Consider the following 26562-nt stretch of genomic DNA (forward strand, 5'->3'; position numbering starts at 1 on the left):
AATGTTCTCCATCTATCTGAAATGTAAAGCATATAAAATGGAAACCCACATTCCTCTTCCCCCCTGCTGGAGGGCTGGTGAGGTACCAAGGGGACAGGCAGTCAGTTGTTCTACTTTTGCAGATGTAACTGTATTAACTTTTCATCTTTGAAACCTTCTTTTGTAACTTATTGACTCCCTGTGAGAAAGGAGCTGGGTTTTGAGGGGTCATTTAATGCTGGTCTCTAACTGACCCATGGGGGCACAACTGACCTTGACTGATTCACTTCGGTGCTGAGTGCTGAGCTTTCTTATCAAACAAATTTTGATTGCCTTCTTTTCTTACCCAATAAAAAGAGAAATACTGGACTACATTTGCTGCAGCCTGGTGGTATCTGATCTCCATGATGGTTACAAAAATATGATGTCTACAAGGGGAAGTGAAATTGGTAGGGAGGTCTTCCTTTTAATCCTCTGAGGAGTATGACAAGAACATAACAGTCCCTAGAAGCAGTGATTTATGCTAACCTCAATACAGTCACTTCATTTAGATCTTCCTATTTAGTCCCTGCATAGAGTATAAAATGCTTTAGGCTGTGCAGTCGGGTTCATTACAGTTAGTGCCTTTAATCTATGTAATACACTCTTGTTCAAGTTACTTCATACTCTATCTTTTTTGGATGCCCCCATGATCATAAAGAGCTTGACTGGATTGGGTCTGTGTTCTGGGGATTTATGTTCCCTTCTGAATACAGGCCTCACTGCAGGGTATTTTCCTCTATAAATATCTAATAAAAAAAATAGTATTATAAAGCCTTGGCTGGCAAAGCCCCTTATTTAGTTAACCAAAAGGTATGGGATCCAGAGTCACACTGCATTTTTTTTAAAGTTGTAACATGAGGATTTGTAAGAATCAGGAAGAAAAAGGTTCAGAAGGGCTGAGAGCCATCACCAATGGGTGGCAAAACCTGACCTAGATTGTCAGTTTACCCTTTTTAGTCACAAAATGTACATTTTTAGCTGGTAAGACCTTCTTCTGTCAGATTTTTTTGGGGCTTGGGGATTTGCATTTATTTTGAACTAGTCATTTGAATGCTCTTTGTGGTTTTTTTGGGGTTGTGCGCACACACACACACACATATATATATATATATGAGATGTTCTTGACAGATTTGCTAGGTTGTATCACGTACTCTGTTTCATGCTTTTCTTTTTCTTTTGTGGTACATGTTGTTTTGTGCTGTGTCACATAGGATAAATTGGAGATGACAGTAAACAACGTGTTTGACGTAGTAACTTGTACGTGATCTGAGGGCAATGTCGATTCCACCCTTCAAGGATTTCCCTCAAGACCTGTACCTCAGCCTCAGATGTGGCAGGGGCAGAAAATGCTTCCTGTCAGAATGAATTCCTTTGCGCAATAAAACTCTACAGTAGTGACACACTTGCAGCAAACTCTGTTTAAAATGAAAGTCTTTTTTCCAGTGAAAGTAGAATAAATTTGATCAGTTTAGTACAAAATGCAAAATCCACTTCCAGTTGCACAAATGCATCTTCCCATCCTGCCTGCGAAGGGAATCTCTCCTTGCAGGAGTGAATGTTACTACCCTGATTTATCATTACTTTTCACCTATAATTTATCATGTGTATGCAAAAGGGATGTAGCTGTATCTATTCTGATGTATCAGCATACAACTTTTTCCCACTCTTTTTGGGTGGTGCAAATACCTGAATGAGATGGAAAAATAAGAAACAGGTACAAGAAACAGCAAAAGGTTCAGACTATTTGTGATCCTTATGAGGCCTCGCTATATGTCTTGATAATTACTGATGGACTGTGGGTCGTTGCAGAACTATGGGGGGACCATTGCAGCTTTAACGTGCAGGACATTAGGAAACCACAGGGCTCGGATATATTTTTATTACCGTGATGTCTCAGAGCACCATTCATGGTGAAATGACTATAGGTGAAATACATTGCTGTGAATTCACCTACAGGCAAGTAAGATTCTCAGGCTTTCTGAAAGATTAGACTATGCTGCAGTCACCTATAAGGAACTGGCTCAGGTGCTGCTAGCAGCCTCGAGCATGCTAAACCCTGCTGGGAAGCTGTGGAGGACACTGTGGGAGTTAGTGCTGTCCTAAGGCAGGCACCTGAAAGCCAGCTGGGGTGAGCCTGGCCAGGCAGAGGGAGGGGAGCAGACCGAGGTGGAGAGCCTTGCAGCAGGCATTGCCCAGGCACCATGGGGTCCCGCAGGCTGCCATCTGCTCCCAGCTTGCCCGTGGCTGGCACTGTGCTCTGCAGCAACCCTCACTTCCATGACAGAAAGGGACTATTTTGGCTTTGAGGGGTCCAGAGGTGGGAGACAAGGCTTGGTGGTGCCCAGCACCTGGAAAAAGGGAACAGTGGTCTTGGGGCTCCGCACTCCAAGGGTTTTCCTCCCTCTTGTCTACTGAGCGCCTCATCACGCGCCATGGTAGCACTTCGTTCATTGGATCAGGAGTCATGGTTTTAGTTAGTTCTGTTGTAAAAACCTCATTGTTGTAGGTTTTTTTTTTTAAAAAAGGTGCTCACCTTACTATGAATTGAGCCCAGTTTCAATATAATTCTATGTATGTAACAGCATGAATGAATGAATGTTAACTGAGACTGATGCATAATGTTGTGAGGCTGACAGATAATTTCCATCCAGGAGCAGGACTGTGTGCAATTAACTTGCTGAAGGAATTACATGGACAATTATTGTATATTTTGGGTAATGAAGAAATGCCAACTCACTGAATGGATGTCTTCTGAGTAAACAGTTATGTTCAGTTCAAACCTCATTTATATAATGAATGATATTCAAACTGCATTTGGACTATAATAGATATAGCTCAGGTCACCAGCTAATTCAAAACACATGTAAATAATACAACTCCCTTGCAGATGTCATTAATAGAAAGGACCAAATTTGGAGTCTCTGGACTTGAAAATGGGAGCCTTAAGTTCAGAAACACTGCTAGACTCATTTGGCAAACCATTGCACAGCTTCACCCAACCTTTTGCAGGTCAAAGGAGTAAGTTATTGTTCCCACCACATGAGACTTCATCTCTTTTCCCCATCTCCTTAACCAAGAACTGTCTTTTTCTTTCCTCCTCTGAAATACAGTAGGGTCCTAAGGTAATTTCTTTCCCCCAGGAAGTTATTAACTCTTGAGAATAGGGGCCATTCCAATTTTAACTGCATCAGGTCTTTCACAAGACCACTGCTTTTTCCAAATTGTACCCTCCTACAAATAGCAATAAATCCTTTCAGGAACCCTTTCAGCCTGTAGAAGCAACTGTCTCCCAGACACTCTGTGATTGACCAATCCCAGTGCACACTGGGATCCAGTTACTCTCAGGTTGTCTCTCAGTGATCGCACATGCTTTGTCATCATTTTTTTTCTTAGCTTTTCATGGATTAATTGTCCTTAGCAAGTCAGTGGCTAGTAGGGGGAGGGCTGTGCTTTGTTGCTGCAACATGCAAGCAGATGCACTTGAATTTTCTGATGTTTTCCCCACTGTTTCAGCTGAAAGTTTTGGGGATGTCAGAACATCTTTGTACTGAAAAAGAAACAGAATGCATCCATGCAGAGCATTTACAATACAGCAGACCAGACTAAGATAGAAACATTTTAAATGGCAAAGTTTTAAATTCAGTCTTCAATTACTACAGGAAAGGCTTAAATGCATCCCTCAACTTGGTTTAAACTTTAGTGTGTTTTTTGAATTGTCAAAGGCAGAGAGTAGATATTTTTCCATCTAAATCAAAATTTGCAGACTTGAATTCTTAGCAATCATAGCAACTTACAGAATGAAACTTGTAGTGGTTATGGATGGCGTAGAGTTCAGAGGTAGATTCTAGCCACAGAATCTGCTCTTGGATTTGAATATTGAGAAGTTCGGAGTTGTTTAGATTCAGGTTTAGAGAGAATGGCTCATTCACAAAGCCAAGAGAAAAGTATGGGTTTCAGTGTGGAAAGAGTGGCATTCTCACTGATCTTTATTAGCCACTAATTTCATAGATTAGAAAGCTTTAATTAGTATTAACAGCATCGAGCCACCAAAACATAAAAGGGAAACAACTAGTTTACAATATTATACTTATGTTACTGATATACAGTTAGGAGCTGAAACTCCTGGGGTTCAACTGAAGCCTAGAAAGCTACTCTCTCTGTCTGTCCTCTCATTTTGATGATAGGAAGCATCTTCCCCTCCTCTTCCTCCTCCTTTCTTTGCTTTGGGAGAGCAGTGCAGTTACTGGGGATTTCTCCTTTCTTTCCACCCTGTCTCAGTGCTCTTGCCTCTGTGAATGTTGCAGCAAAATTTGCCTTCCCCGTTTTGACTGAATTCCACCACAACAATCATCCAACATTCAACAATCAGGAAAGAAAGAAATCGCTATGAAATGGGTGGCTTGATCCAACTTTCTTGATTCCACGGAGACTGGGCTAAAGAATTCTAGTTACTGTGATTTCGGCTTTATTATTTATCCTCTGTGGCGCCTTTAACTGTTCATTTAGCTTAATGATATTACAGACAGGCATTAGCTCACCTACTCATCCTCTAAGCTAGCAGGAAGCTAGGCTAGCGCTAACCCCATGCTAATATACTTGACCTCTCATCAACACGTATGACCGTAGCATCTTATTTATCTCATTTGAATAACGTCTTTCTGGCTCACAGTTCCTGTAAAGTACCACGCAAACAAATCCTTCATGTGTCTTGGTTATTACTCTGTCTGTAGAACCTCTTAAACTGGTAATTGCCACAGGAGCAGAGTGAACACTTTGAAATTACAAAGGGCTTTTCAGGAGCTCAGTATTAATAGTTAATTAAGCTAAGTAAAAACGTCTTTTAGTTAAGGGCATAGGTAAATTTAAGAGATTATATATTGCTTTTTCTCCTGCTTTATAATTAAAATCAAGTCCCACAGAGGATCTATACCTTTTGTATCCATATCCGCCCCCCAGCAAAGTTCCTTGTCTTCCTTACACCCTGCTATAGACCATTGGCATAGTATGGTACGTTTAGCATAGAAGCTGCTATACATTGCTTTAGAATTTGTTTTCTTGTTAGGTGAATGCTCAACATTTTTGGCAAGAGAGCTATACTGTTGTTGCTTTGCAGGGCAATCATGCAATAGGAGGGTTGTGGTAAGCAGGGAACATATCTCTCAGCCTGAATCTCTCTAACTAGAGCCAGCCTTGAGGCAGATTGACCCCTGAAGACACAGGTATTGCTATTTTGGCTAAGTTCTCACAGAGTAATTTGCCTGAATGCTGCTTTGTCACTCTTGTTCAAACAGCGGTGTAGGTGATGTAAAATTAATAAGCCACATGACTCATACACACATGATATTGTATTTATAGCATTCTTGTGAGGTCTCATTAACATGTATTAGAAAAGTGCTTTGAAATTCTCCAGTGAAAGATATCGTATCACAGAAATACAGAACATTTTCCAATCTTGACATTAGCTTTAATCAGCTCTTCAATTTAAGTTGTCTAGATCTGAACTTCAGTTTGGGATCCTCTCCTTCAGGGTCGCAAGGTTACAAGACCGAAATGCTCCCAAACTTCTTGGAAAATTGAGTAAAGATTCAAGAAATCTGTGGCTTCAGCACTTCCCATGTTACATTTGTACCATAACCCATGCAGATTTTCTCTAGTCTTCCCCATTCAGCTGCAATATCAACAGTAGAGCCACATAATTAACCAAGAAATATTCTTTCATTACTATTCCTTAACATAATAGCTGGGAATTTAGGCTCAGATAGTCAACCAAAACATACTCCTTTGCTACTGCATTCGGAGTGGGAGAAAGCGTGGTGGGAGAGAGAACATGAGTACAAATTGCCTTTTCTCCTCCACTCTCATTTGTTCTCAGTACTGGGCGGGATTGCTGCCTTCTGAAAGGGAGGGAGACAGAAGCAGGGAGTTAAGGCAGCAAATGGGGATTAGTCACTGCAGCGATCATGCATAGAGGAATAGATGATTATTTCAGGCTGACTTTTCTTGGTCTCTTGTCAAAAAGCACAGTTTCTGTGCACAGAGTAAGTGGAGACTTAGCAGGATTTTCTGTGCCACCATTGCTGACATTAGAAAATAGTTTCACAACTGAAAGCTTTTAAAAAAAATTACTTGTGGGGTTGTCGTGTTACTTCAGGTCAAGGTCTTGCATGTTAAGGATTACATGCTTCTGCACAGAAGAGAGGAGATACAAATCCTCTTGGGGAGCAAAGCGATGAAAATTAAAATAGATTAATTATCCCATAGCTGTGCTTGATGCCTGCAGTGCAGACTGGAAAAGCAGTGAGAGCTCCTGTTAGGACTGGAAACCCATTGGGCTGGTTGCTGTCACCACTGGATGAGGTAACCAGCTTGGTCTCCAGAGGAGCAGCACCAATCCACATCAGTCAGGAGCAAGAAAAAAAAGGATACAGAAGAAAGAGAGAGACTGCAGAATGCAACACACAGATAAATCAGTCAGTGATAAAAAACACTTATGTTTCTAATCTACTGGTTTTTAAAATTTATTTTAAAGGTGAGGAACGTGGGAGCAAACCACATGGAAGTTGTATATGAAATTTGTTTCCTATTTATATATTTTCTAAATATATACGTGAAGCAAATTGACAGAAGCTGTTGAGATTTATTACAAACCTCTATAAAAAGATGCATTCTTGCTTATTTATGGCAAGACAGTGTCATGTACAAGAAGCAGTAAGGAAAGAAGCAGAAATAGGTACTTGTGTCTCCTGTTACTGGCAGAACAAATGGCAGGTAACAATATGGAAAGACTAGCATGAAATAATGGTTGCAAAAGTCTTTGCGGAAAAGGACAAAAGATTAGTCTGTGCAGGATAACCAGTGAAGGGATTCAATAAGTAAGCTGACATCATCAAAACACACAGGAAGCATTTTAAATATTAAGTGTTCAATTCAACTCTCAATTATCTAGGATAACAGGAGCTGGGATAAACCAAAGGCAGGGGTGATAAAACATTTATAAACAGGGCTCTAAGAATATGAGCAATACATCCACCTTGAAAACGTATAAACAAATTTCTGTAGTGAATAGGTGTCATCTTGAACTGGAGCCAGCGGAGAAGGGAAGAGCCTGAATGACTTGTGCTGTGCATCTGTCCTTGTGTGGCAGCCCAGGGCAGCCAGCAGAACCGGGGAAAAGCAAAGCCAGGATAACGAGAGCTTCAACATCTGCCCGTAGCCAGCGCTGACTGCGCTGTGTGGATGGAGCCCCGAATTTGATCACCCAACATATAATAATAATTCTGACTAGCACTGGCTCTAGGGGATTATCATTCAGAGCAAATAATGCTGTGTCAAGCCCCTTATGTTTCTCCAGTTTCTAACATGACACACAGTCACTGAAATAGTCCTTGTTTTTAGGAACCTTGTGCTGCTCCCACAGCAGAACAAGCCCTCCTTCTGTTAATTGAGACACAGAGAAATGTCTTCAACTTCTCGAATTACTGAATCAATTTTTTCCTCCTCCCCCAACTTCCTCGCTTCTTCCTTCTGCCAGAGATCACTGTAGCAGGAAAGAAGTCAAACAGCACACTTAATGCAGATAATTACTTCCTGGATGGGATCATTTTTCTTTTGGATATGCTGCCTGACAGTTAAAATCTCAAAGAAAAAGAGTAAAAAAAAAAAAAGATCTGAGACGTATTTAATTAAATCCCTCTTAACAAAATTCTGTCTTACCAGGGCAAAATCCTTCTTATCATTTTTTGTGTATGTAGAATCAATTAGTTATCACAGTTGTAACTTCTTCTGCCCTTTGAGGAGTTTTGTTTGAATTATAATTATTATTCTATCAGTGCTCTTGGTCTTTCTCCCTAGATCCTCATTCTGAGCTGCTTTTGCAAAAGCATGCTGGAATTTCTTGGAATAGCTAACATGAAATACTTAAAATGAAACAAAACAAAACCCACCATGTAAGGTGTGGATATCAAATATGTTCTTAATAATTTTTTCAAAACATAAGTTTGAATAAAATAACAGGCAAGTTTTTCAGCTTCAGATAAAATACTTGAGTTCTCTTAACAAATATAAATCAACCGCTAACATCAGTGAGTTAGTCTAGCACTGCAAGAATCATGCTTTGGCCCATGGTATGGAAGTCATAAGGGCCAGATTTTTAGGTCTGTGAAGGTACAAATTGGTGCCAGTGGAATTTTCAAAAGCAAAAATTTATATACTCGATCTGTAAATACCTTTTAAAGTCTCAGAGTGCTTTTCTCCTAGTGCAAAATACACTGCCAGTACTTTGCCTAGCCATGAGGGCAAATCAGAGTAATGTTGGGGTTAGCCACAGCGAGGGTTGGCACACTTCTGAGACCACGTGTCGAGATCACAGCTTCCCTGGGGTGAAATAAGGAAGAAGGATCTTGCCATTAACCTGGCAGACTGGGACCCAAGGGGAACAGATTGGATTCACATTTGAATGGACAAGGTGGCTTTGTTTCCATCCTCACATCTACAGTTATCAAACTGTGCTGTAGCAGGTGATGATGAGAATTGTATACGTTTGATTTCAAGCTACATTCATGCCAGATTGGACAACAGTTTTTTTTCTGACCTGCATCTGAATGATAGCTACTGGCTTTTCTAGGACAGCTTAATAAAACAGCATGGTCTTTACTTTCCAACTTCTGTCTTACCATGTGTAGATGCAGACTGCTTTTTGCTGGCAGAGACGTGTTTTTGTGTCATTTGGAATTATTTGTAATGTGATTGTAGCAGATTTCAACAAAGAATGGGGCCTCATTATTGTAGGAAGTACACTTTTTTTTTCCTTTCGGTATTATTTAATTTGATATGGAAGAAGGATTTGCTCTGTTAACCCTTAAAACTTACAGGTAACACAAAAGCTCATGGGCTGAACAGGCTCAACTGCACTGCTCTGCACTGGGCACAATACTGGACCTCGTTTTATTTCTCAGAGCTGCAAAAGGAGAAAACTTGGATTATTAAGTGAAACAGATATGACCTTGAATCTTTCTTTAGATCTCAAAATCTTCTATTCTTCCACAAACTTCTTGTCAGGTTAGGGAACTAGCAATGGGGAGAGAGTCTGGGATAATAGCACCTTGTATCTCATAGTGGCGCGAAGAGGAAGATTTTCAGGAGCTCAGATGTGTCAGTGTGAGGCACAGAGCCTCGTCTTAGAGAATGAAATTGTTATGTGCTCATAAAGAGCACTCTGAATTGCAAAGCTGTCCAGGACTATAAAGATGTAGCTCTTTCATTTTATTTTTGCTTCTGCATGCCTCGGTAACAATTGGTGTGGTGTGATTTTTTGATTTCACACTTGCTAATTGCTATATGTTTCAGGAGCACGTGTTAGTTTTGTTTCACAGCAAGAGCCCTAATCGTGAATAACTCCTCGTCGCTGCTGTGCACTTCCAAATCTATTCTAGGTTAGCTGAAAAAGTCACACATTATGACATAGGAGGCACTCGGAAAGAAGCCTGTTTTTATGACAGAGGTGAAGACAAGTTACACCGAGGCAGTGTGTTTGGAGAGAATAATAGATCTCCCAAATCTGTATTCATCTGCACATGTTACTTTGTACATGATGGGACTTTCATCTGGCTCAAGGAATACAGGACAAATTATTTCACAAGGATGATATGTCCTTGTACTGTCTTTCCAGTGAATTGGACACAAATAGGTCTTCCATTACCATCACTCATGCATGTCTTTTTTTTCCCCCTTTCAAGTAGAGACAAACAGGAAAAAAAACCCCAACATTTCTCCAGATTCTGTTTTTTCTGTGGCCGATACTAAGACATTCCTGCTCTTTGGGGCATTATCTCTAGTGTTTAGGTCTAGTCTTTCCCACTTATGCAGACTTTCTGCACTTGTGTGCATCTTTGTAAGGACATTGATATTCTTCTCTTGCTGTATTTCTGGTATGCAAAGTGTGAGAACTGAATGAAGAGCTTATAGGGCTAATAAGATGAGAAAGAAGAATACCATCAAATGGATTATAGTTTATTTATAAACATGAAAATACTTAATGCGAGTATGAATGTTCACTCTTTCACACACATACTAAGAGATGTATTTGCAACAGCAGGGATAAGCAGAGCATGGCCAATTTGGTTACTGTAGATAAATACATCTTTGCTTCTAGGCTGAACTGTGGTAACTGATTGTGTTTATGATCCAAATCTTTGGGGTAGTTTAAACCAGTGATGGTGATTGAAGTGAACTCAGAGTATGCACCCAGTCTGTTACTGCTGGTGTTTCATTAAGCTGTGGAGAAGCTGTTGCTCGCAAATGACTTTTGGTGCTGTGAGATGTAGGGAGCTCACAGTGCTGTTGGGTGATGAGTTTCTCCTCTGAAGAAAACACGATGACAACACTGAGCCATAATTTTATTCTGTGTGCTCTCAGCGCTCTTGGTATCACTTGAGAAATCATCACAAGAACATGCCTGGAGTTGTAATACTTAATATAACCTATTGTCATTTAGCCACAAAAAAACCCCCAACAACCAAACCTTCTCCCTTCTCTGCTGCTTTAAATTTCTAAAGGCTGATGGGAAACAGCTTGGTCAGGAGCATACTTCTGTCCATTGACTCTCCTGGCACCTGAGTTAGGTGGCAAAAATTACATCAGGAATAAACCTGAGCTGAGAAACAAAAATGTAGTCTGATGTTGATAGTAAAGGGGTTTCATTGATGTATGGTCACCCTGGAGTGGAAGTGGAAGAAAAACTGAAAAATATCAGTAAGGACCTGGTGGAGAGTAAGTCAAGGACGTATTTAAAATTTTAAAAAGCTAACTAACTAACAGAAGCCACTCATTTGGTTTGGTTACCAAACAGCTCCCATTGCCATGGGGGCTCAGTGCTGCCAGTGTGCATGTTCTTGCATCTTTCTGATGAGTAGGTTGCATATGTACGCATACATAAAGGACCATGCTCTGCAAGTGAAGAGATTTAAAGGTGCACACTTGACTTAAAAAAAATATCTTGGTGCTCAGCTCCAGTTTTTTTAAAGATCTTGTAGATACTTATCTGCATTGAAAGACGCCTGTATACCTTTACAAAACTGATCTTAGTGACTTTTCATGGTCACATACGTGGAAAAAGAAGAACCTGAATTTTGGTATTCTGAAGTAGAGGCAGGTGTGCTCACAGGAGGATCATGAAAAATGTTTGGGTTCAGTCAAATAGTTGGGCAAGAGCTTAGGCAATATATTTATTGCTTGAGAGTGCAGGAATTGATAAGAGAGATTTGTATATTTGCATTGCAGTTAATGAGAAAAGACCATGCTGAGACTGGCAAATGGCAGCCAGCCAACCAGACTAAAATATTTTTTGCCTGGATTAGTGTAATGCAAAATGACCAGCGCTTATGTATGGAAGCACCACTTGCTGTGAATTAAAGAAAAAGCAAAAAAATCAATGTCATCATCTCCATCTTTCCCTTTCACTGGTGACAAAAATACTTTATAAAATGGAAGAACCAAACGACAACATAAACCAATATATGGTGAACTCATATCTAGAAGTTAACTAGGAAAGAAAATCATTATCACTTTTAAACTGTGCATATTTTTATATGGCACAATGATAATATTATATATTGCATTGTCTAGTGACCTGAAGGCTTTTTATATTACCAATGAGTTAATGCCTATGAAATAAAGCTCAGTAAATATTTACTGTGGGGTATGTCTGGGAAAGGTCATGTTGATTCATTTAAGGTCATGCTGTTTTTAAAATCATCCTTTTCAGAAGAGACAATAAAGGATTAGCATCCTGAGTTAAAATGAGGAAACTAAAATTATATCTTTTTGTTTTACAGTCAGCCCTACTTTAGGGAACAGACTGCCCATTGACGATTTCCACACACCCTTTTTTCAGCTGACTTTCATCTCTCAGTGTATTTAGCCTTCTCTTGCCTGGCTAGCCATTGTCATGGGAAAAAGCTCTGTCAGGTATTAAAAGAGAAATATATAGAAGAAAGCTAATGGCTAAAGTTTAATTCTATAAATTCTGCATTCAAAGGGTTTGTAACTGCCAAACCAGTTAGAAATTTAATCTGTATGCTCTCCATACTATTACTGCTGAGCTACCTCAGCCTAAGATACTAGGCTGATGAATGTATTTATAAAGGTTTGTCTGCATCCCTGTTGGCCACTGAATGACTGCCAAGTGTAAAAACCACGACAGCAGCACGGAATAATAACTTGTATGAAGAGAACCTGCAGGACAGGGTTCTCAGCATCACCTAATGAACCAAGACTTTTATTATCCTTTGAATGACTTTTTAGCAACCTCACTTCATAAAAGACACAAAACAAAACAGAAGGAACTTTCAGAGGTTTATTGCTCTTGGGCAACTCAGGAAGAGAGACCTTGATCTCCTGATTGATTCTTGTACACAGGGCCAGCCTTTGTCACATAGGCAGAGGATTTATGAACATGCTTACATCTTTTGCTGAGTGGGACATTTTGTATGCTTAAAGTTATATGCCTTGCTCAGTCATGGCCATCATGCCACTTTTATATTGCTGAAAAAGAGACTAGCTAAACAAAATGTAAACCTTATAGTATCAATTTAGACAAAAAAAGATTAGGAGCCATAATACATAAAAATGGCAATACAAATCTGAGTTGCAGCTGCCTTCATACCATACACAGCTGATGTTTCTGGTCTCATCTGACTCTCGATGTTTAAAAGGAAGGTGCACAGAGAGAGCAAAGCATCTGCAGAAGGCAGTTTGTTTAATCTTAAGTGCATAAACCAAATTCTTCAGATCTGTCTCTCCCTACAGAGTACAGAGGGAGCCTAGATGATAAGATTTGACTGTATGCCCAATTTTTAGTTTGATAAAACGAAGCCAGATGAATCCCAGACCAAGCACAGAAGTCTCAGCGTAAAAGTTCTGACCCCTATGTCATTAAGGCCTCCTCACTTTGAAGGTAACAGGATATTCACTATTTTAGTTATACACACAGAGGTGTGCAGAATATTTAAGCAAGTTCTTGTGATAGCACACAAGTGGATCCCAATGAAGGATAAATGTGGTGGCTGTGTATCAGAGTAGAAGTAGAAGGAATTATTATTTTCTTGATCTGGTAAACACAGTTGCAGAAGATTCTGCTTTCCAAGTTGAAGCCATTAAACTGCTAGGAGAGGACATTGTAGCAGAATTATATCTTTCATGAAAGCCATATAACACTCAGTAGCCTGGGCTGTCATCCCTCCGATAGGTAATGGCAGTCATTCTCCCCTGGCTGGTCTCTTCCTCTGGGCAGGTGGGGTGGCATGTGTTACATCTGAAAGGACTTTACCCCACAGCTCAGGATCCTGACTCCATTTCCTAAGCTCTTTGTATTGGGTCCTCTCATTCACTTCCTTCAAGTCAACCTGCGACAGCTGTACTAAAAGCTAAATGCTTGATACACTATGACCAAATAAATCCTGCTGGAGTTATCCCTGCAGGGGAAGGTGGCAGTGACAAGCTATGAGTTTTTGCAGCATTAGAGAGTTTGGTAGTGTTCGTGACTACCGAGCAGCGCGTTGCCAGCAGTAGCATGATGGAGAACTCTTCTGTGGGTAGGAATTTATCAAATCAGTACAAATGGCTGAGCTGAGCCTAAAGACACACTAGAAATGAATTGAAAATCAGGCTGTAGCGAGAACTGAAATGTTCTGTGTGGTTTTGCAATTGACCCTGTGCTGTACAGAGAATTACAGAGCTCATCTCTTGCTAGTAATCAGGGAAGTGGCACTGGCTGCTTGAGCACAGGTTGGGAAAAAGCAAAAAAAAACAAAACAACCCACCAAGCAAAACAACCGATCCCTCAAAAACCTGCACAGCAAATACTTTAGCAAGAAAAAAACCATTCAACAACAGGAACTATGTATAAATAATATGAGAAAATCTCAGCAAGTTATCTGGTCAGCTCTTGCCAATTTAGAGAACATATGAGCACAACAGGGTAATCAAAGGGCAGAATCTCAGGTTCCACCTGGATCTGAGAACAAACCAACCTGTGCTTGAACCTGACTAAGTAATCTTTCAGGGGATAGCCATAGCTACACTATGATATGGCTTTGGGCAGAAAGTTAGTAAGTATTTTAGAGCACAGAGTAGGAAGACTGGTGATCTGGATTTAGACTTTTTTTTTAGACCGTGCCATGGCTCCTGTGACCTTTGAAGAAAAGGTGGTGGGTGTTAGGGGCTTTTTTTTCTGTGGAGGTTGAGGGGCAGGGAGTGATAGAAAAATGAGTGGCAATAAGGCAGACCACTTGTTTAAGGGGAACTCTAGGCCAAACTGAAGTCAGCAGCTTAGAAGGGGACAAAACGTACCCCACATCTGCTTCTGAATTCTTCATGTCAGAAAAACTGATTTGAAACAGAAAATGATTATTTTTTTTCTGTTAATGGCTCTTTATTTCAAATTTCTAAATCTCTCTAGTAGTCTCAGAACATATTTGAAAAAATAGAGTGTTTGAAAATACTAAGAGCACTTTGATGCCTAATTCCCGTTAAAATAACTTGGAGTTATGGAACAAGGAATTAGGCTTCTGGAATAGCTCCTATCTATAAGTTTATGCATTGGTGTCTAGTCTGTTCTCTTATTATTAACACAGGGCGGGGGGACGGACCAGAAAGTCTTGTTCTCTTCCATCATTTCCCACTAAGTTGCTTTGTGATTTCAAATTAATTTAATAAACCCCTTGGTCTCCAGTTTCTCAGATAAATGAGAACTCTAACTTCCTCCCAGCTGTGCTCTTTGTAGATAATGCAAATAGCAAAGCATTGCACTCTGTCTTTAAGAACTAGTTCACTCGTGCACGCACATACGAAGAGTGTATATACACCCTATCAGTCCAAACTGAAGGCATTTTCACTTTTGTAGTACCCATAAGGCTCAGTCTCTACTCCTCTGTCATACTCTCTGCCAGAGCATGTAAGACGAAGTTCAGCTGACACCAGTCCAGTCCAGTTCCTCTCAGCTGCACAGCAGTGATGGAGCATGTCATGGTCACAGTTTTCTCATGGTGCAACATCAGTCTTCACATTCTCTTGAACATCAGGAATTTCCTGTGTGACTTTCTAATGTCACCTTTCAGCATCAGTAGCTGTTCAGAAGCTGTTTCAGCATCAGAAGCTATATTACAGACTTCCATCATTGGCACAGGTGAATCCACAATTTTGGAGCTGAAGCACGAAACAGCATGAATGAATTTGTCCTTCATCATCCAGAAAACACGTCTCCTCCAGTATTCCTTCTCACCTCCCATAGGGCACTTTGAAATGTAAGACACCGCAAAGATCGTTTGACACCATGGAAAGAGAGATTTCTTTCTAATAATCCAAGTTCTTCAAAATCCACATTAATTTCTCTCTCACTCTGCATTCTCCTTCAGCATTTTCCTGGGGTGATCTGTTCCATCTTCTTTCCTCTATGATGGAGAGGGAACTGAAGTATAGTCGGATGTGTTTTGACCTGTAGTCTGTGTGCTGTGAAAGCACTTACTCTCAATTGATGGAGAGTATGTACATTCTTAGGATAATGTATATGTGAAGCATACTGTTCAATTAACTCCTTTTCCTAGAAAGTAATCTTTCTTTTTCTTTCCCCCTAACTTCTCCTTTTTGGAATTTAACAGAGGAGCCACCTAACATAACTTGTCTTCCCACCTGGTCTATGTACACCTCTGATCACATTACATTTGTTCAGGTCGAAATTTGCTGTAACTGTTCTCCCAAAGACAGAGAGCAAGTATTGATTGGAGAAGATCACTACAAGGGCCAGTTTGACTGAATTAAGGGAACTGATGAGGCAATGTAATATGTTTCCTGTGCCCTTTTTGTTTTCTGTTGTTCACGTACAGGCTCAAGAGGGAAGATGCATTTTAATTAAAGCACATGGTTCATCTGGCATGTGTATGTGTTTGGGTACATACACAAGGGATGGCTACATTTTAATTGCAGAGACTCTAGAAAGGGCTGAGTGGATAGATGAAAGTGTTAGTGGTTGGGGAAGGGGACCAAATTCATATTGTCCTTCAGAAGAATTATCCATTTTGACATAATTTTAGTACTAGAGAGAAGCTAAAAATCTACAGCGGAGAGAAACCAAACTATATCTGCCCAAGAGTGAATTCCTGTTGTATTTGGGGTGTATATGTGAAGTTAGGATCCATAATAGGGAGAAATGCCATGCGTGAAGTTCTAACCTAGTTTTAAACTTTGTCAACATCAAGGTCTCTGGATCACTGTGCTTGGGTTTTGCCCTCTCCAGTTTGCACTAGAAGGATGGGATAGAAGTATGTATTTAGCAATAATTTATTAAATATTGGATATACTAACAAGGCGATGCATAAAAGATATTAACCTTACTGAATGCAAACATTTCCTTTTCACATATTTACCATTCTGGCATTTACTTAATGCTATCGTAATAGCAGTTGATAGTGTCAAGATTTCCTTCCAGTGGCTCTAAAGTAGGTTATTAACTTTAGGATGGTAGCAAAACATGATGGACTGTACATACCATATTGACGTTTGTTTAAAAAACTCCCTCATATTCTGAATTGGTGCGCAGAGAGGGAAGAAAATACCTGTCCCTTTAAAACTGTCTCCCAGAGCAAAGAAATGTTGAAGCTCATTTATAAAATATGACTAGCAGATTGTTATTACTGGCTTTTTAAGACTGAGAATAGCAACAGTGCTGAGGACACTATTCATAGAGCATAATGCCAGAAATGGTGTGTTAACCTGAGTCAAACATCATAAATTATTGAAAACTGCTGCTTTTGCTATCTTTTCACTTCTTAAAATATTCCTTTTTGCATGGAAAATCTTGAAGATAAGGGTTTCATTTCTCCCATGGAGTATTTCTTCCAAAGAGTATTTATTAAGGGAAGTTCTCTGCACAACCTGTGGAGAAGTGTAGATAAAAACAAAAGCCCCAGGAATAAATATCCTTATTTTCAAAAAATCTTTACATTTTTGTTACAAATCTCTAACATTTTTGTTCACACTCTTGAAGACCATTTCAAGCAATCTTTTCCTCTTGTAGTCAACACTCGTCAAGTCTGCGCCTGCTCCAGAATTCACTGGAGCATGTGGAAAGCTCAGGACATACTTTCTTCCCTAAATTCTATGATGACTTTGCCTTTTTTGTTAAAACTATAGGATCTAATAATGATAGCTAACAATTTCAAAGAAGCCTCAGTGTGGGGCAGCTTCCACTCTGGCCTTATGTGTGCTCAGAGAGGATCTTTCTCAGGTCATGGCTATGAGAACTGCTTTTTCTGAGAGTGCTTGTATCTTTTTGTGAAACCATATCAGTTTCAGTCATATGAAATGTTTTTTATTGAGATTCTTTGAAACAAGAGTAAAGAGGCTGGATATGGAACATAAACAGTGTAAGGTTTGATGTTGCAACATTTAGCAGAAAATACTCTGTGAAGAGTATGAGCAGGGAGCTGTGAAAATAAGAAATATATGGTATTGGGCTGAGCCAGATGATGCAGTAATGATGGAAGCAAGGTGGGAACCTGAAGGGTCATCTACAGTAAAGGTTTAAGTATTAATTTGTACTTCAAAACACAGCTAAATTGTGTGAAACCACAGTCTGTTGCCTGTTCTGGATGATGACTTCACATTGCAACAGAAGGGAGTTTTAGGGACCTCTCTTTTTTCTAGCTGTAAATGATTGGAAAGTGGCTGGGATCATCCCAAAACTGTAAAGTCTCTAGCCTGCACAGAGAGAGAGAGAATTTTATAAAATAGCGTAAATTACTAAAACAGTTTAAATATGCCAGAATTTGACTCTGTTCCCTGCACAGTGACTCACATGAAACAATAAATTTCCAACAAGTGCATAGTAGATTTATTGGAGATAAGATTCCAATTTCTGAATAAAAAGAATGTTCACCATTTTTATTGTAATTGTTCTTCAGTATCATTTCTCACCATCAGAGGAAAAACATATTAGGAAGCTAGTGCAAAAATACTGTGACGTGACTTTTATGCATGCTTTGCAATACTATTTATGAAATTTCTTATGTGCTTTCTGTGGAGGTACCACTGCAAGACTATAGCAGAGGCCAAGATCCTGAAATCTGGATCCCAGTCCTATCTTTGTTATAAGGCTTGGACTCACTGCACCCGGTGAGAGAGGACTGCAGGAATTTTGCCGAGCCAGGAGCACGGACCCTTTGGCTGTTCAATGCACTTTCAAAAGTAATTCAGATCTCAGATGAATCCACAGGTACTCTGTCTGAAAAGGTCATCCTGGCTCTCAGTCATTCCGTTTAAGTACCTAAAATTAAGTAAGATGAATCTTGGTGAGAATGAGTCATCATGTGATTTAGAATGAAATTAACATTATTGGCCACTGGAACAAAATATATCTGAGTATACTAGAATCACTCACAAAAATAGCCAGTATTTCATCCAAGAGGTCTGGATATAGTGTTCAGTATTGTCTTGTAATACTTACATTGATGTTATTTTTGACCACCATTATACACTAGATGATCATAATGGTACTTTTGCCCTAAGATTTAGATCCTCATAGCTTTAAAATTTACTCCTGCTTTGGGATTTCAGATGCCCACTTTGAAAACTCTGTGATACTTCAGGTTTTACTCTATAAGAGCTGACAGAAGTTGGATTTGTTCAGGGTCTTAGTTCCACTTGTCTAGCATTAGATAACATGATGCAGTTACCAGTACTTTAATTTTACAGAGCTGATGAGCATCCACAGCTCCTCCTAAAGTCAGCAGAACATGTAACTACATGCACTTTTGATAACTGGGTCCTGGCCCAATGTGTTTCAGAATGTGACGTTCAAAAGCTAAGGTACATAAAATTAGTAGCTGGTTTGCACCTTTGATCTCTTCCTCATGTGTAAAACTCATACTGTTTTAAGGGAATAAACTGAAGATACAGACTTCTGAAAAGAGAACTCTGAGCTCTGCTGCACACCATTTATTTTCCTATTACTCTTTGAATATTGTTTTTTTGACATGTTGTATATCTCCTTGCCTCCCCTCCTTTTTATTTTAATTGGGACCTGGTTATTGGCTGGAAATTCCACTAGTGTGACTCATCCTGTGCTGGAAATGACTGTGAACAGGCATCACATTGTGGGATTTACTTCCCCCCCCCTTTTTTAAGTGCTTTAGCGTGGCACGAGCTTGTAATAATAAACTAGGAAGGAAGTTGGAGCTAATAATTTGGTTCTGAATGCACAAGCCCTGCCAAATTTCCCCACAGGCATGAAACAGCCGCTCAAGCTGTGACACCAGCAAATTAAATCCTGGAGGTAGCTGACCAGAAGTAATGAAATGTGTATTTACCATACTGATGCTGTCAGTCCTAAGATACACTGGCTTTACAATCTAGTTAAGTGGGGCATGTTTGTCACTTCCAGTGGTGCTTAGAAAAAATACTCAGGTTTGTCCCTAGCCTTCTTCCCAAAATCACAAGCCCGGTCCTGGCTGCTAACGCTCACCTCATGCAACATGAAGAAGAGGATGCCCAGGATGGTCTGTTCTTTTAAAACCCTGCCAAAGTGAAATCCATATCCCAAAGGAGATAAGTGAGCTCATCTTATGACGTGTTAATTGCCAAGCCTTTTTATTCATCCCTTATCTGCCACCGCATTCTATAAACCAAACCTTAGAACTTAAATGAAAGAATAAAAATTATTTCAGGAGCCAATGGATAATAAACAACAGATGCCTCCCACAAACCATGTGTCCCATGCATGCAGCAGCTTAAAAGCCTGGGCACGTACAGGTGTGTGGAAGAGAGCCACATAATCACTGAAAAGAATAGGTACCACTCAAGGGAGGGATGCATTATGCAGGTGGGCGCAGGCGTGGGATGGATGAGCTACACCACTACTGAAGAGATGTCACTCAAAAAATGCCTGTGCATCATGGCAGCAGTGGTTCAAAAGCATCTGGAGACAGGCACACGAAGCAGGGAGGCTATCATTTCACAATCCCCACGTGCTTAGGAGATAAAGGACACAAAAAAAGTTATTTTCCCCAGTCAGGTGTTGTCATAGGTAACAATAGCATATATCAGTGAGGCTTCTATCTATTTAGCTAGCAGAGGCACATTACGCTAATTGTGTGAGAACTATTGAAGAAGGTTAGTGGATCATTCGCTGAATGGTACTTGCTGTGAATTCAAGAAAACATTGCGAGGGGAAAAATAAAAGTACGGTCTTCGACATGGTTAATACAATACCAGTAGAAGAATCAAAGAATAAAATCACACCCCGTATGAGCAGTCTGAAAGCACCTAATTATATCCTAGGAATGTCTATAACTCTGCAATTATATGCTTAATTTCCAGCTGTACTTGATTAACATCACAAATGATTTATAATACCACCAAACACAAGGAACTTGCTTTGAACTGTTTGTTGGCACGTATACATTTGTTGGGCTCTTTTGTCTGTCTCTTCATAGCAAGGTAGGCATGTTGAATTAGTACTACGCAATTCAGTGACACAGCCTACGGAAGGCTAGAGTAATTTTAGAGATAACACCATTCTCTTTCCTGTAGTGAAGCATTCAAATGCAAGTCTATGGAAGGTCCAAACCCACTGACTTCTGTGGGATTATACGTGCACTTCAAGCTTAATATCTAGAAATAACCTTACTGAATCAGGTCTGTCTTTCCTTGCTTGGCCTTGAAAGACAACCATGCTTTCTGTGATACAATAGCCCACATGCTTCTGGAAAGCCAGTTTGTGGGTGCCTTCCTTCTCCTGTCTTCCCACATCAGGAGAGCTGAAGTAGGAATCATTCCACATTTTCTTAGTGTGGGGAGAATGGGGAGGAAGAAGGATAGGAGAACCTCTACTTGTTTTTGACCAGGCCTAAACATAATCCCCAATTAAAGGTTTGAATCTGTGTGGATCCAAGTGCTGGACCAGGATTTAAGGCAAAATACAAACACTTGAAATGTGGTATTTTGATCTCCTCAATGGTAAGCCTGTTGAATTCAGCTGAGGCTAAGGAAAATACATGGAAGCTTTTGCATAATTGTAGTCTTACATTGTAAAACCTTTGGGAGCAATTGCTCTTCCATCTTTGAAAAATTACCCAGAATTCCACACCAAAGTATTCATCCATTGATAACATTGGCTTATATCATTTTAGCAATTTAAAAGTTTTTTTTTAAAAGGCTAATCAAAGCAAACCTCAAATCAGCAGCTGGAGTTGCATTGCCTCTATTTTTAATCTCAGGCTTGAAGCTGTCTAGACTGGTTATCCTATTTGGGCTGGACTTATTATACACTTGTTACCTTGTTCTCATGTTGAGTCAGATGAGTGGGTTTGCTTAGGTCCTTTCTTCTCAAGCTTATAGTTTTGCCTATAGGGTGATATGACCTTAGGTACACTGTGAAATCAGAAAGCCCAATGATAAAAGCATAAATATATGTAAAGGCAAACTGCTGTTATTTAAAATTTTACAGTCCTAGAACCAATTCTTTGTTCTTGGGGGTTTTTTTGTTTGTTTTTTTGAATGCCAGGAGTTGGCAACACCATATGTGTGAATTCCAAATAGGGAGCCTGGCTCCTGCAGCATAAATCCAAAAAAGATTATTCTCATGGAAGAATTCCCACTAAACAAAACTACAAGAAGACAGAAGGTAGCCAAACTGCTAGAATTAATGTCTGAAGGAGGCGTCTAGCTCTTTGGTACAGGAACAACTTCACTGAATAAGTTGCAAGCTAGCCGTGGTTGCCCACCCTGCCCTCCAAATAGAGCTCTCAGCCTGTGAAATATGAAGGAGAAAAAGATACCATGGAGTTGGGAATTGAAAATATTAGATATTATAGTTTGCACTGGGGGTAAAAAAAATTTAAGCAGCAGCATGGCCTAATAAACAAAAAGGCAGTGCTTGATTAAAGCTTGAACTTTTCCTTCTCACTAATTACCATGAATCTGTTTTGAAATTCCTGTAGAGAACAAGTGCTTCTTGCTGACAGCTGGTTTGCAATTAATAAAAAGGAAAGTGTTTTCAGCTGGCAATGACTTAACATGCTCGTGATATATGAAAACAAGGTTAAATTGCTCCTTTCTCTCTACTACTAATAAAAGAAATATTGAAAATGAAATAGTGTAGCTTAGGAAATGAAAAGTGCCAACTAGAGCCATGGACATAGTGCTGAGAGCTGCTTATCACCTGGTACTTGCTGGAACGGACATATTTGGAAAAGCTTAGTCAGTGCCAAAAATTATTCTTCAGTTGCAGGCTTTCAGAATATATTGCATTGAAGAATATATGATTCTGTTTCTGCAAGATAAAAGAGCCTTGATTTAATCATCTCTTTTTTTGGATTTAAATGACTTACACTTTGTGGCTTTATTGGAAATCCTCCTGGCCCTGATACCCTTTTTAATCTCATCCGTCTTCTGCTCTACTCCACCTTCTGTCAGGAAAGAATGGCAGAGGCTTTGTTCTTCGGGATGTGAGGGATGGAGTAGCCAGAGCATCAGAAAGCACACGGCAGGAACCAGCCTCTGCTGCAGAGAGACTGGCCTGATAATCAGATGCCTGTGGACTTTGGCTGTCTGGGAATTGTATTCTGAAAAAATTGCTAGGGTTTGATGTTAACTGTCTTGCAGAATATGAAACATAACTTTATCGCAAATATAACATGAGTGTCCTATGAATACCAAGGGAAGTGGGTAAAAGTGAAATAATAGATTTTACTTCAGCAAAGTCTTTATTCTTGTCTTGTAGAATGCAGAACCTTTCCAGGTTACTGTCCGAGAAGACAATTGTATCATTGTCTCACTGGAAGCATCTGATGTGGTGAGCTCATCCTCTGTATATGTTGTGAAGATAGCTGGAGAATCCAAGAACTACTTTTTCCAGTTCGAAGAATTCAATAGCACTTTACCTGCCCCTGTGGTTTTTAATGCCAAATACCATGGCCTATATTACATAGTAACTCTGTTGGTAGTGAACTCAAATATGGTTTCCAAGTCAGCAAGATCAATCACTGTGTTAACCAGTAAGTAACACCTTATTCTTTTTGTCTTCTGTTTCTTCTCTTTGTGTGTGTTTTTTCTCCCCAGAAGTTCTTCTTTTGGAGAAGATTGGGTGGGGTTTTTTTGTTTTCAGTAGGTCCTCCTTGTGTGTAGGATGAATCCCTGTGTGAGAACAGTAGGGAGTATGTATTGAGAAGGCTTGTGAGTGTTCACAAGGTCTGGGCAAGAAGAAAGGGACAGCTGTGGGTTTCCCCCAGGTGACCCCTCCTGAACACTGACTGAAGAGGTTTAACATACTGAAATAAGTGATGGATGAACCTCCTTTCCAGATGTTCATCTTAAACCCTTTGAACCAGGAGTTCCAAAAATCTTGTAAAAGGCATAAAAAGCATTGACTGACATTTCAGTGTAAGCACTCCTGTTAAATGGTAAGGTATATTCTGTTTTAAATGCTATAACAATGTTCTTTGGTTGCTAATATATTGAAGCAGTACTAAGCCTGGAAAGCAGACAGTAGTCACCATGTGTTTCTGCTAGTACAGCTGAAGGTTTTTGTGATGGAGACCATATTGGTAGTAGTCTGTCTCTTACTACTTCCAGGTGCATTGATCCTGGAGGAGAGGTGTGATTTTGCTTGCTCTGTCATTATGCGAAGCACCACAGATTTATCTGTGATTCCTGCTGTATTTCTGGTTCTGCTGTTGCTCCAGAACTGTTACTGTGTGCCAATCTGAAAACAATTTGCAGAATATAAAATTTCTTCATCTGGAACACAGATTCAAGAAAAAACAGACCAAAAAATTATTTGGATGGGGCAAAACCAATTTCCAGATTTTTATTTTTTTTTTTGCTAAATGGTACCTTAGAATCTATGGACAGTTTTAGTTGGCTTGCAGATGAGGAATGGTTATGATTTCGTGTACTTATATTATTCTGTCAATGAGGAACGCCATCCACTGTAATAACATTCAAAGCATCTTACAGTAGCCTCATATGTTACTGAGTTAGGTGCTTGAAACTTAGGAGTAAACAGATTTTGCATCATCTGTACATTCTTCAGCCTTCCCTTGTGTGCTCAGGTTGTGCCCTGATGAGGACAACCATGAAGGGTCCCATGGGAAAAATATCATGGGGTTGGGTAACGCAAGTCTTTCATAAGGCATAAGTGCAAGAACATCTCTGTGTAGCAGACAATTTACGTGTTCGTAAGCAGTCTGAATTTCCTTTTCTTTGACTGCTTTAATCTTGCAGACAAAGTAATAATTCTAATCCAATTTCCTCTTTTATGGCTTGTTTGTTTTCTTAAAAGAAAATAATGGAAGCATCAGGTGTCATATGCAACTGAAAAAAATGCCTCACTACGCATTTCCAGTGGGTTTTGAATGCTGCACTGGCAGTTGTGCAGCAGGGCTCATTGCTGTTTGATTTCCAGAGCCCACGAGGGTCACTGGTAGCAGGGGAAGGTGTGATCCAGGATGGCAGATGGAGCACACACTCCTGTGCAGGGCATCTCTGAAGGAAGAAAGCAGCCGGTGTCGCTCAGCCCATCAAAGCCAGCCCCAGACTTCCCATTTCTGGCTCAGGGGGTTTCCACAAGGTGTTCCCGAAAGAGAGTGAGGCTGATGGCTCCAAGGTGCATAGCCCACGTTGCTCTCACTCCTCCAAGGCTTGATGGTGTCCTTTCCAACAGAAAGGAGCCCACCCCTTTTCACCACCTGTCTTATGCGGGTGCGCTGGCAGCATCTCAGGTTTTCCTGCTGTGGCCTCTGCTGCTCACCCAGACCTTGGAAGGACCAGTGATTTTGGCCGTCGGCCAGTGCTGCTTGAGGAACTCATATAACGAGACGGGAACAGCAAATTTCACTGGTTTTGTCTCAACAGAAAGACAACCTGATTCATGGAAAAGGAAGGGCATTTTTGCAGGCAGGGTTGAAGGATGCTGTACTGAGCACTAAAAGCATGCTGTAAATGGTGAGCTTCGCAAGGGAAAGGGCCCCGTCTCCTTCCTGGTATTTTCTGTTAGGCGGACTGATGAATGCTAGCTCTCATGTAGCAGCCTCAGCTACTAACATAGCTCATCTTTTTGAGCAAAAGGCTACAGGAATGAAAGTAGATTTGGAATGAAAAGACAGCGTAGCAGCCTGAGCTTTTTAAGGTATATTTCAGTACAGTGCTTTTGGGGAGACATCTTAAAACTCATGTAGTGACCATTGGCTTCTCCTGCAAAACTCCATTAGATGATAATTATTATTTTTTCTTTTTTTAATTTTTCGTTTTATTGGTATTGTCCACTGCCTGTTTTACATCATTTTCTGGCTATTAATTAAGTTGATTTTTTTGGGCAGACAATAATTAGGATAGATTCATATTTTTCTTCATGCCATATGCTCTTTCTGCCTGTTTAACATCCTTAGTTTATTTAAACCATGCAAAGACATATAACTATCTAATTTATTCCGTCTATATCTTACACATTAAAAAATGGCACATTGCAGCTAGCTTCCAGGACCAAATTAATTCCTGCTTTAATTTCATTGGTATCAGGAGAGCTTTACCAGTTGCAGATTGGCCCCATTCATTAGGCTGCCACAAGATAAATCAGGCAGGATAGCCAGTGATGCCAATGTGGTTATTCCCAAGGCTGTACTTCAATATTTCACAATAGTTTTCTGGGATCTCCTGATGTCTGCAAAGGAGTCGGTGCAGGGAGATGTAGTTTTTCAGCTTGGCCATATGCTGGAGATCTGAGTTTCACACAGAGCAGTGTATATCCAAATTGTGCATATCAAAATGAGAGCAACGTCTTTGAAAGAGATTGCCTACTTAGAATTTCAGTGAGAGTCATGAAAGACCTCTGCTTTCCGATGGTATATCTTGATGGCATTTCCTTTTTCCTATTCACATCCCTCAGCAATGTGCTGCTTCTCAGCATATTGGCAAGAAAAAGGTATGTGTCTTCACAGGTTTAAACCTCATCCCACTTAAGTCAGAGAAGACTTTTGTTTTACCCCTCAAAGGTTTCTGTCCAGAAAAAAAAGATTCCTCAAGAGAAAGATGATTTAAAAGCTAACAAAATATATATTTTATACATTATATATATGCATATAAAATTATATATGTGTAAATATAAATACATATAAATATATGTGTGCATAAATATGCACATATAAAATATAAAATAACATTATATAAATATACATATATGCATGTAAGTATGCTACCATTTGAGGCTTCTATTGTTAATTTGGGCCTTCTCTACAAGTCTGAACAGTTTATTTTCTGCTTGTCTCTGACTGGAATAATTTCAGGGCTTTCTCATGTTAATCAAAACACCACCAACTATAGAGTTTCCTTGTTTAGGTTCTGTAGTCCAGATTGTTGTAATGCAAAGTATGAGCTATTCATTGCAATATTTCTTCTCAGAGCCCAAGGGTTTTGTCAGCTTGAGCACAGCCCACATCCTTCCATTGCTTCCTGAGCTGGGATGTTGGAAGAATGAGATGAACAGCGTGCATTCAA

General features: G+C 39.9%; 1 protein-coding gene across 1 annotated transcript in view; it reads left to right on the forward strand.

Annotated features, from left to right (window-relative positions):
* Positions 1-26562, forward strand: part of PTPRO (protein tyrosine phosphatase receptor type O) — a 155304-nt gene that overhangs the window by 65836 nt on the left and 62906 nt on the right. Inside the window, 1 exon segment of the mRNA XM_072849884.1 lies at positions 22793-23066. Within this exon segment, the coding sequence (XP_072705985.1) occupies positions 22793-23066 (274 nt within the window).

This window comes from Ciconia boyciana, chromosome 1 (assembly GCF_034638445.1).
Source record: "Ciconia boyciana chromosome 1, ASM3463844v1, whole genome shotgun sequence".
NCBI lineage: Eukaryota > Metazoa > Chordata > Aves > Ciconiiformes > Ciconiidae > Ciconia > Ciconia boyciana.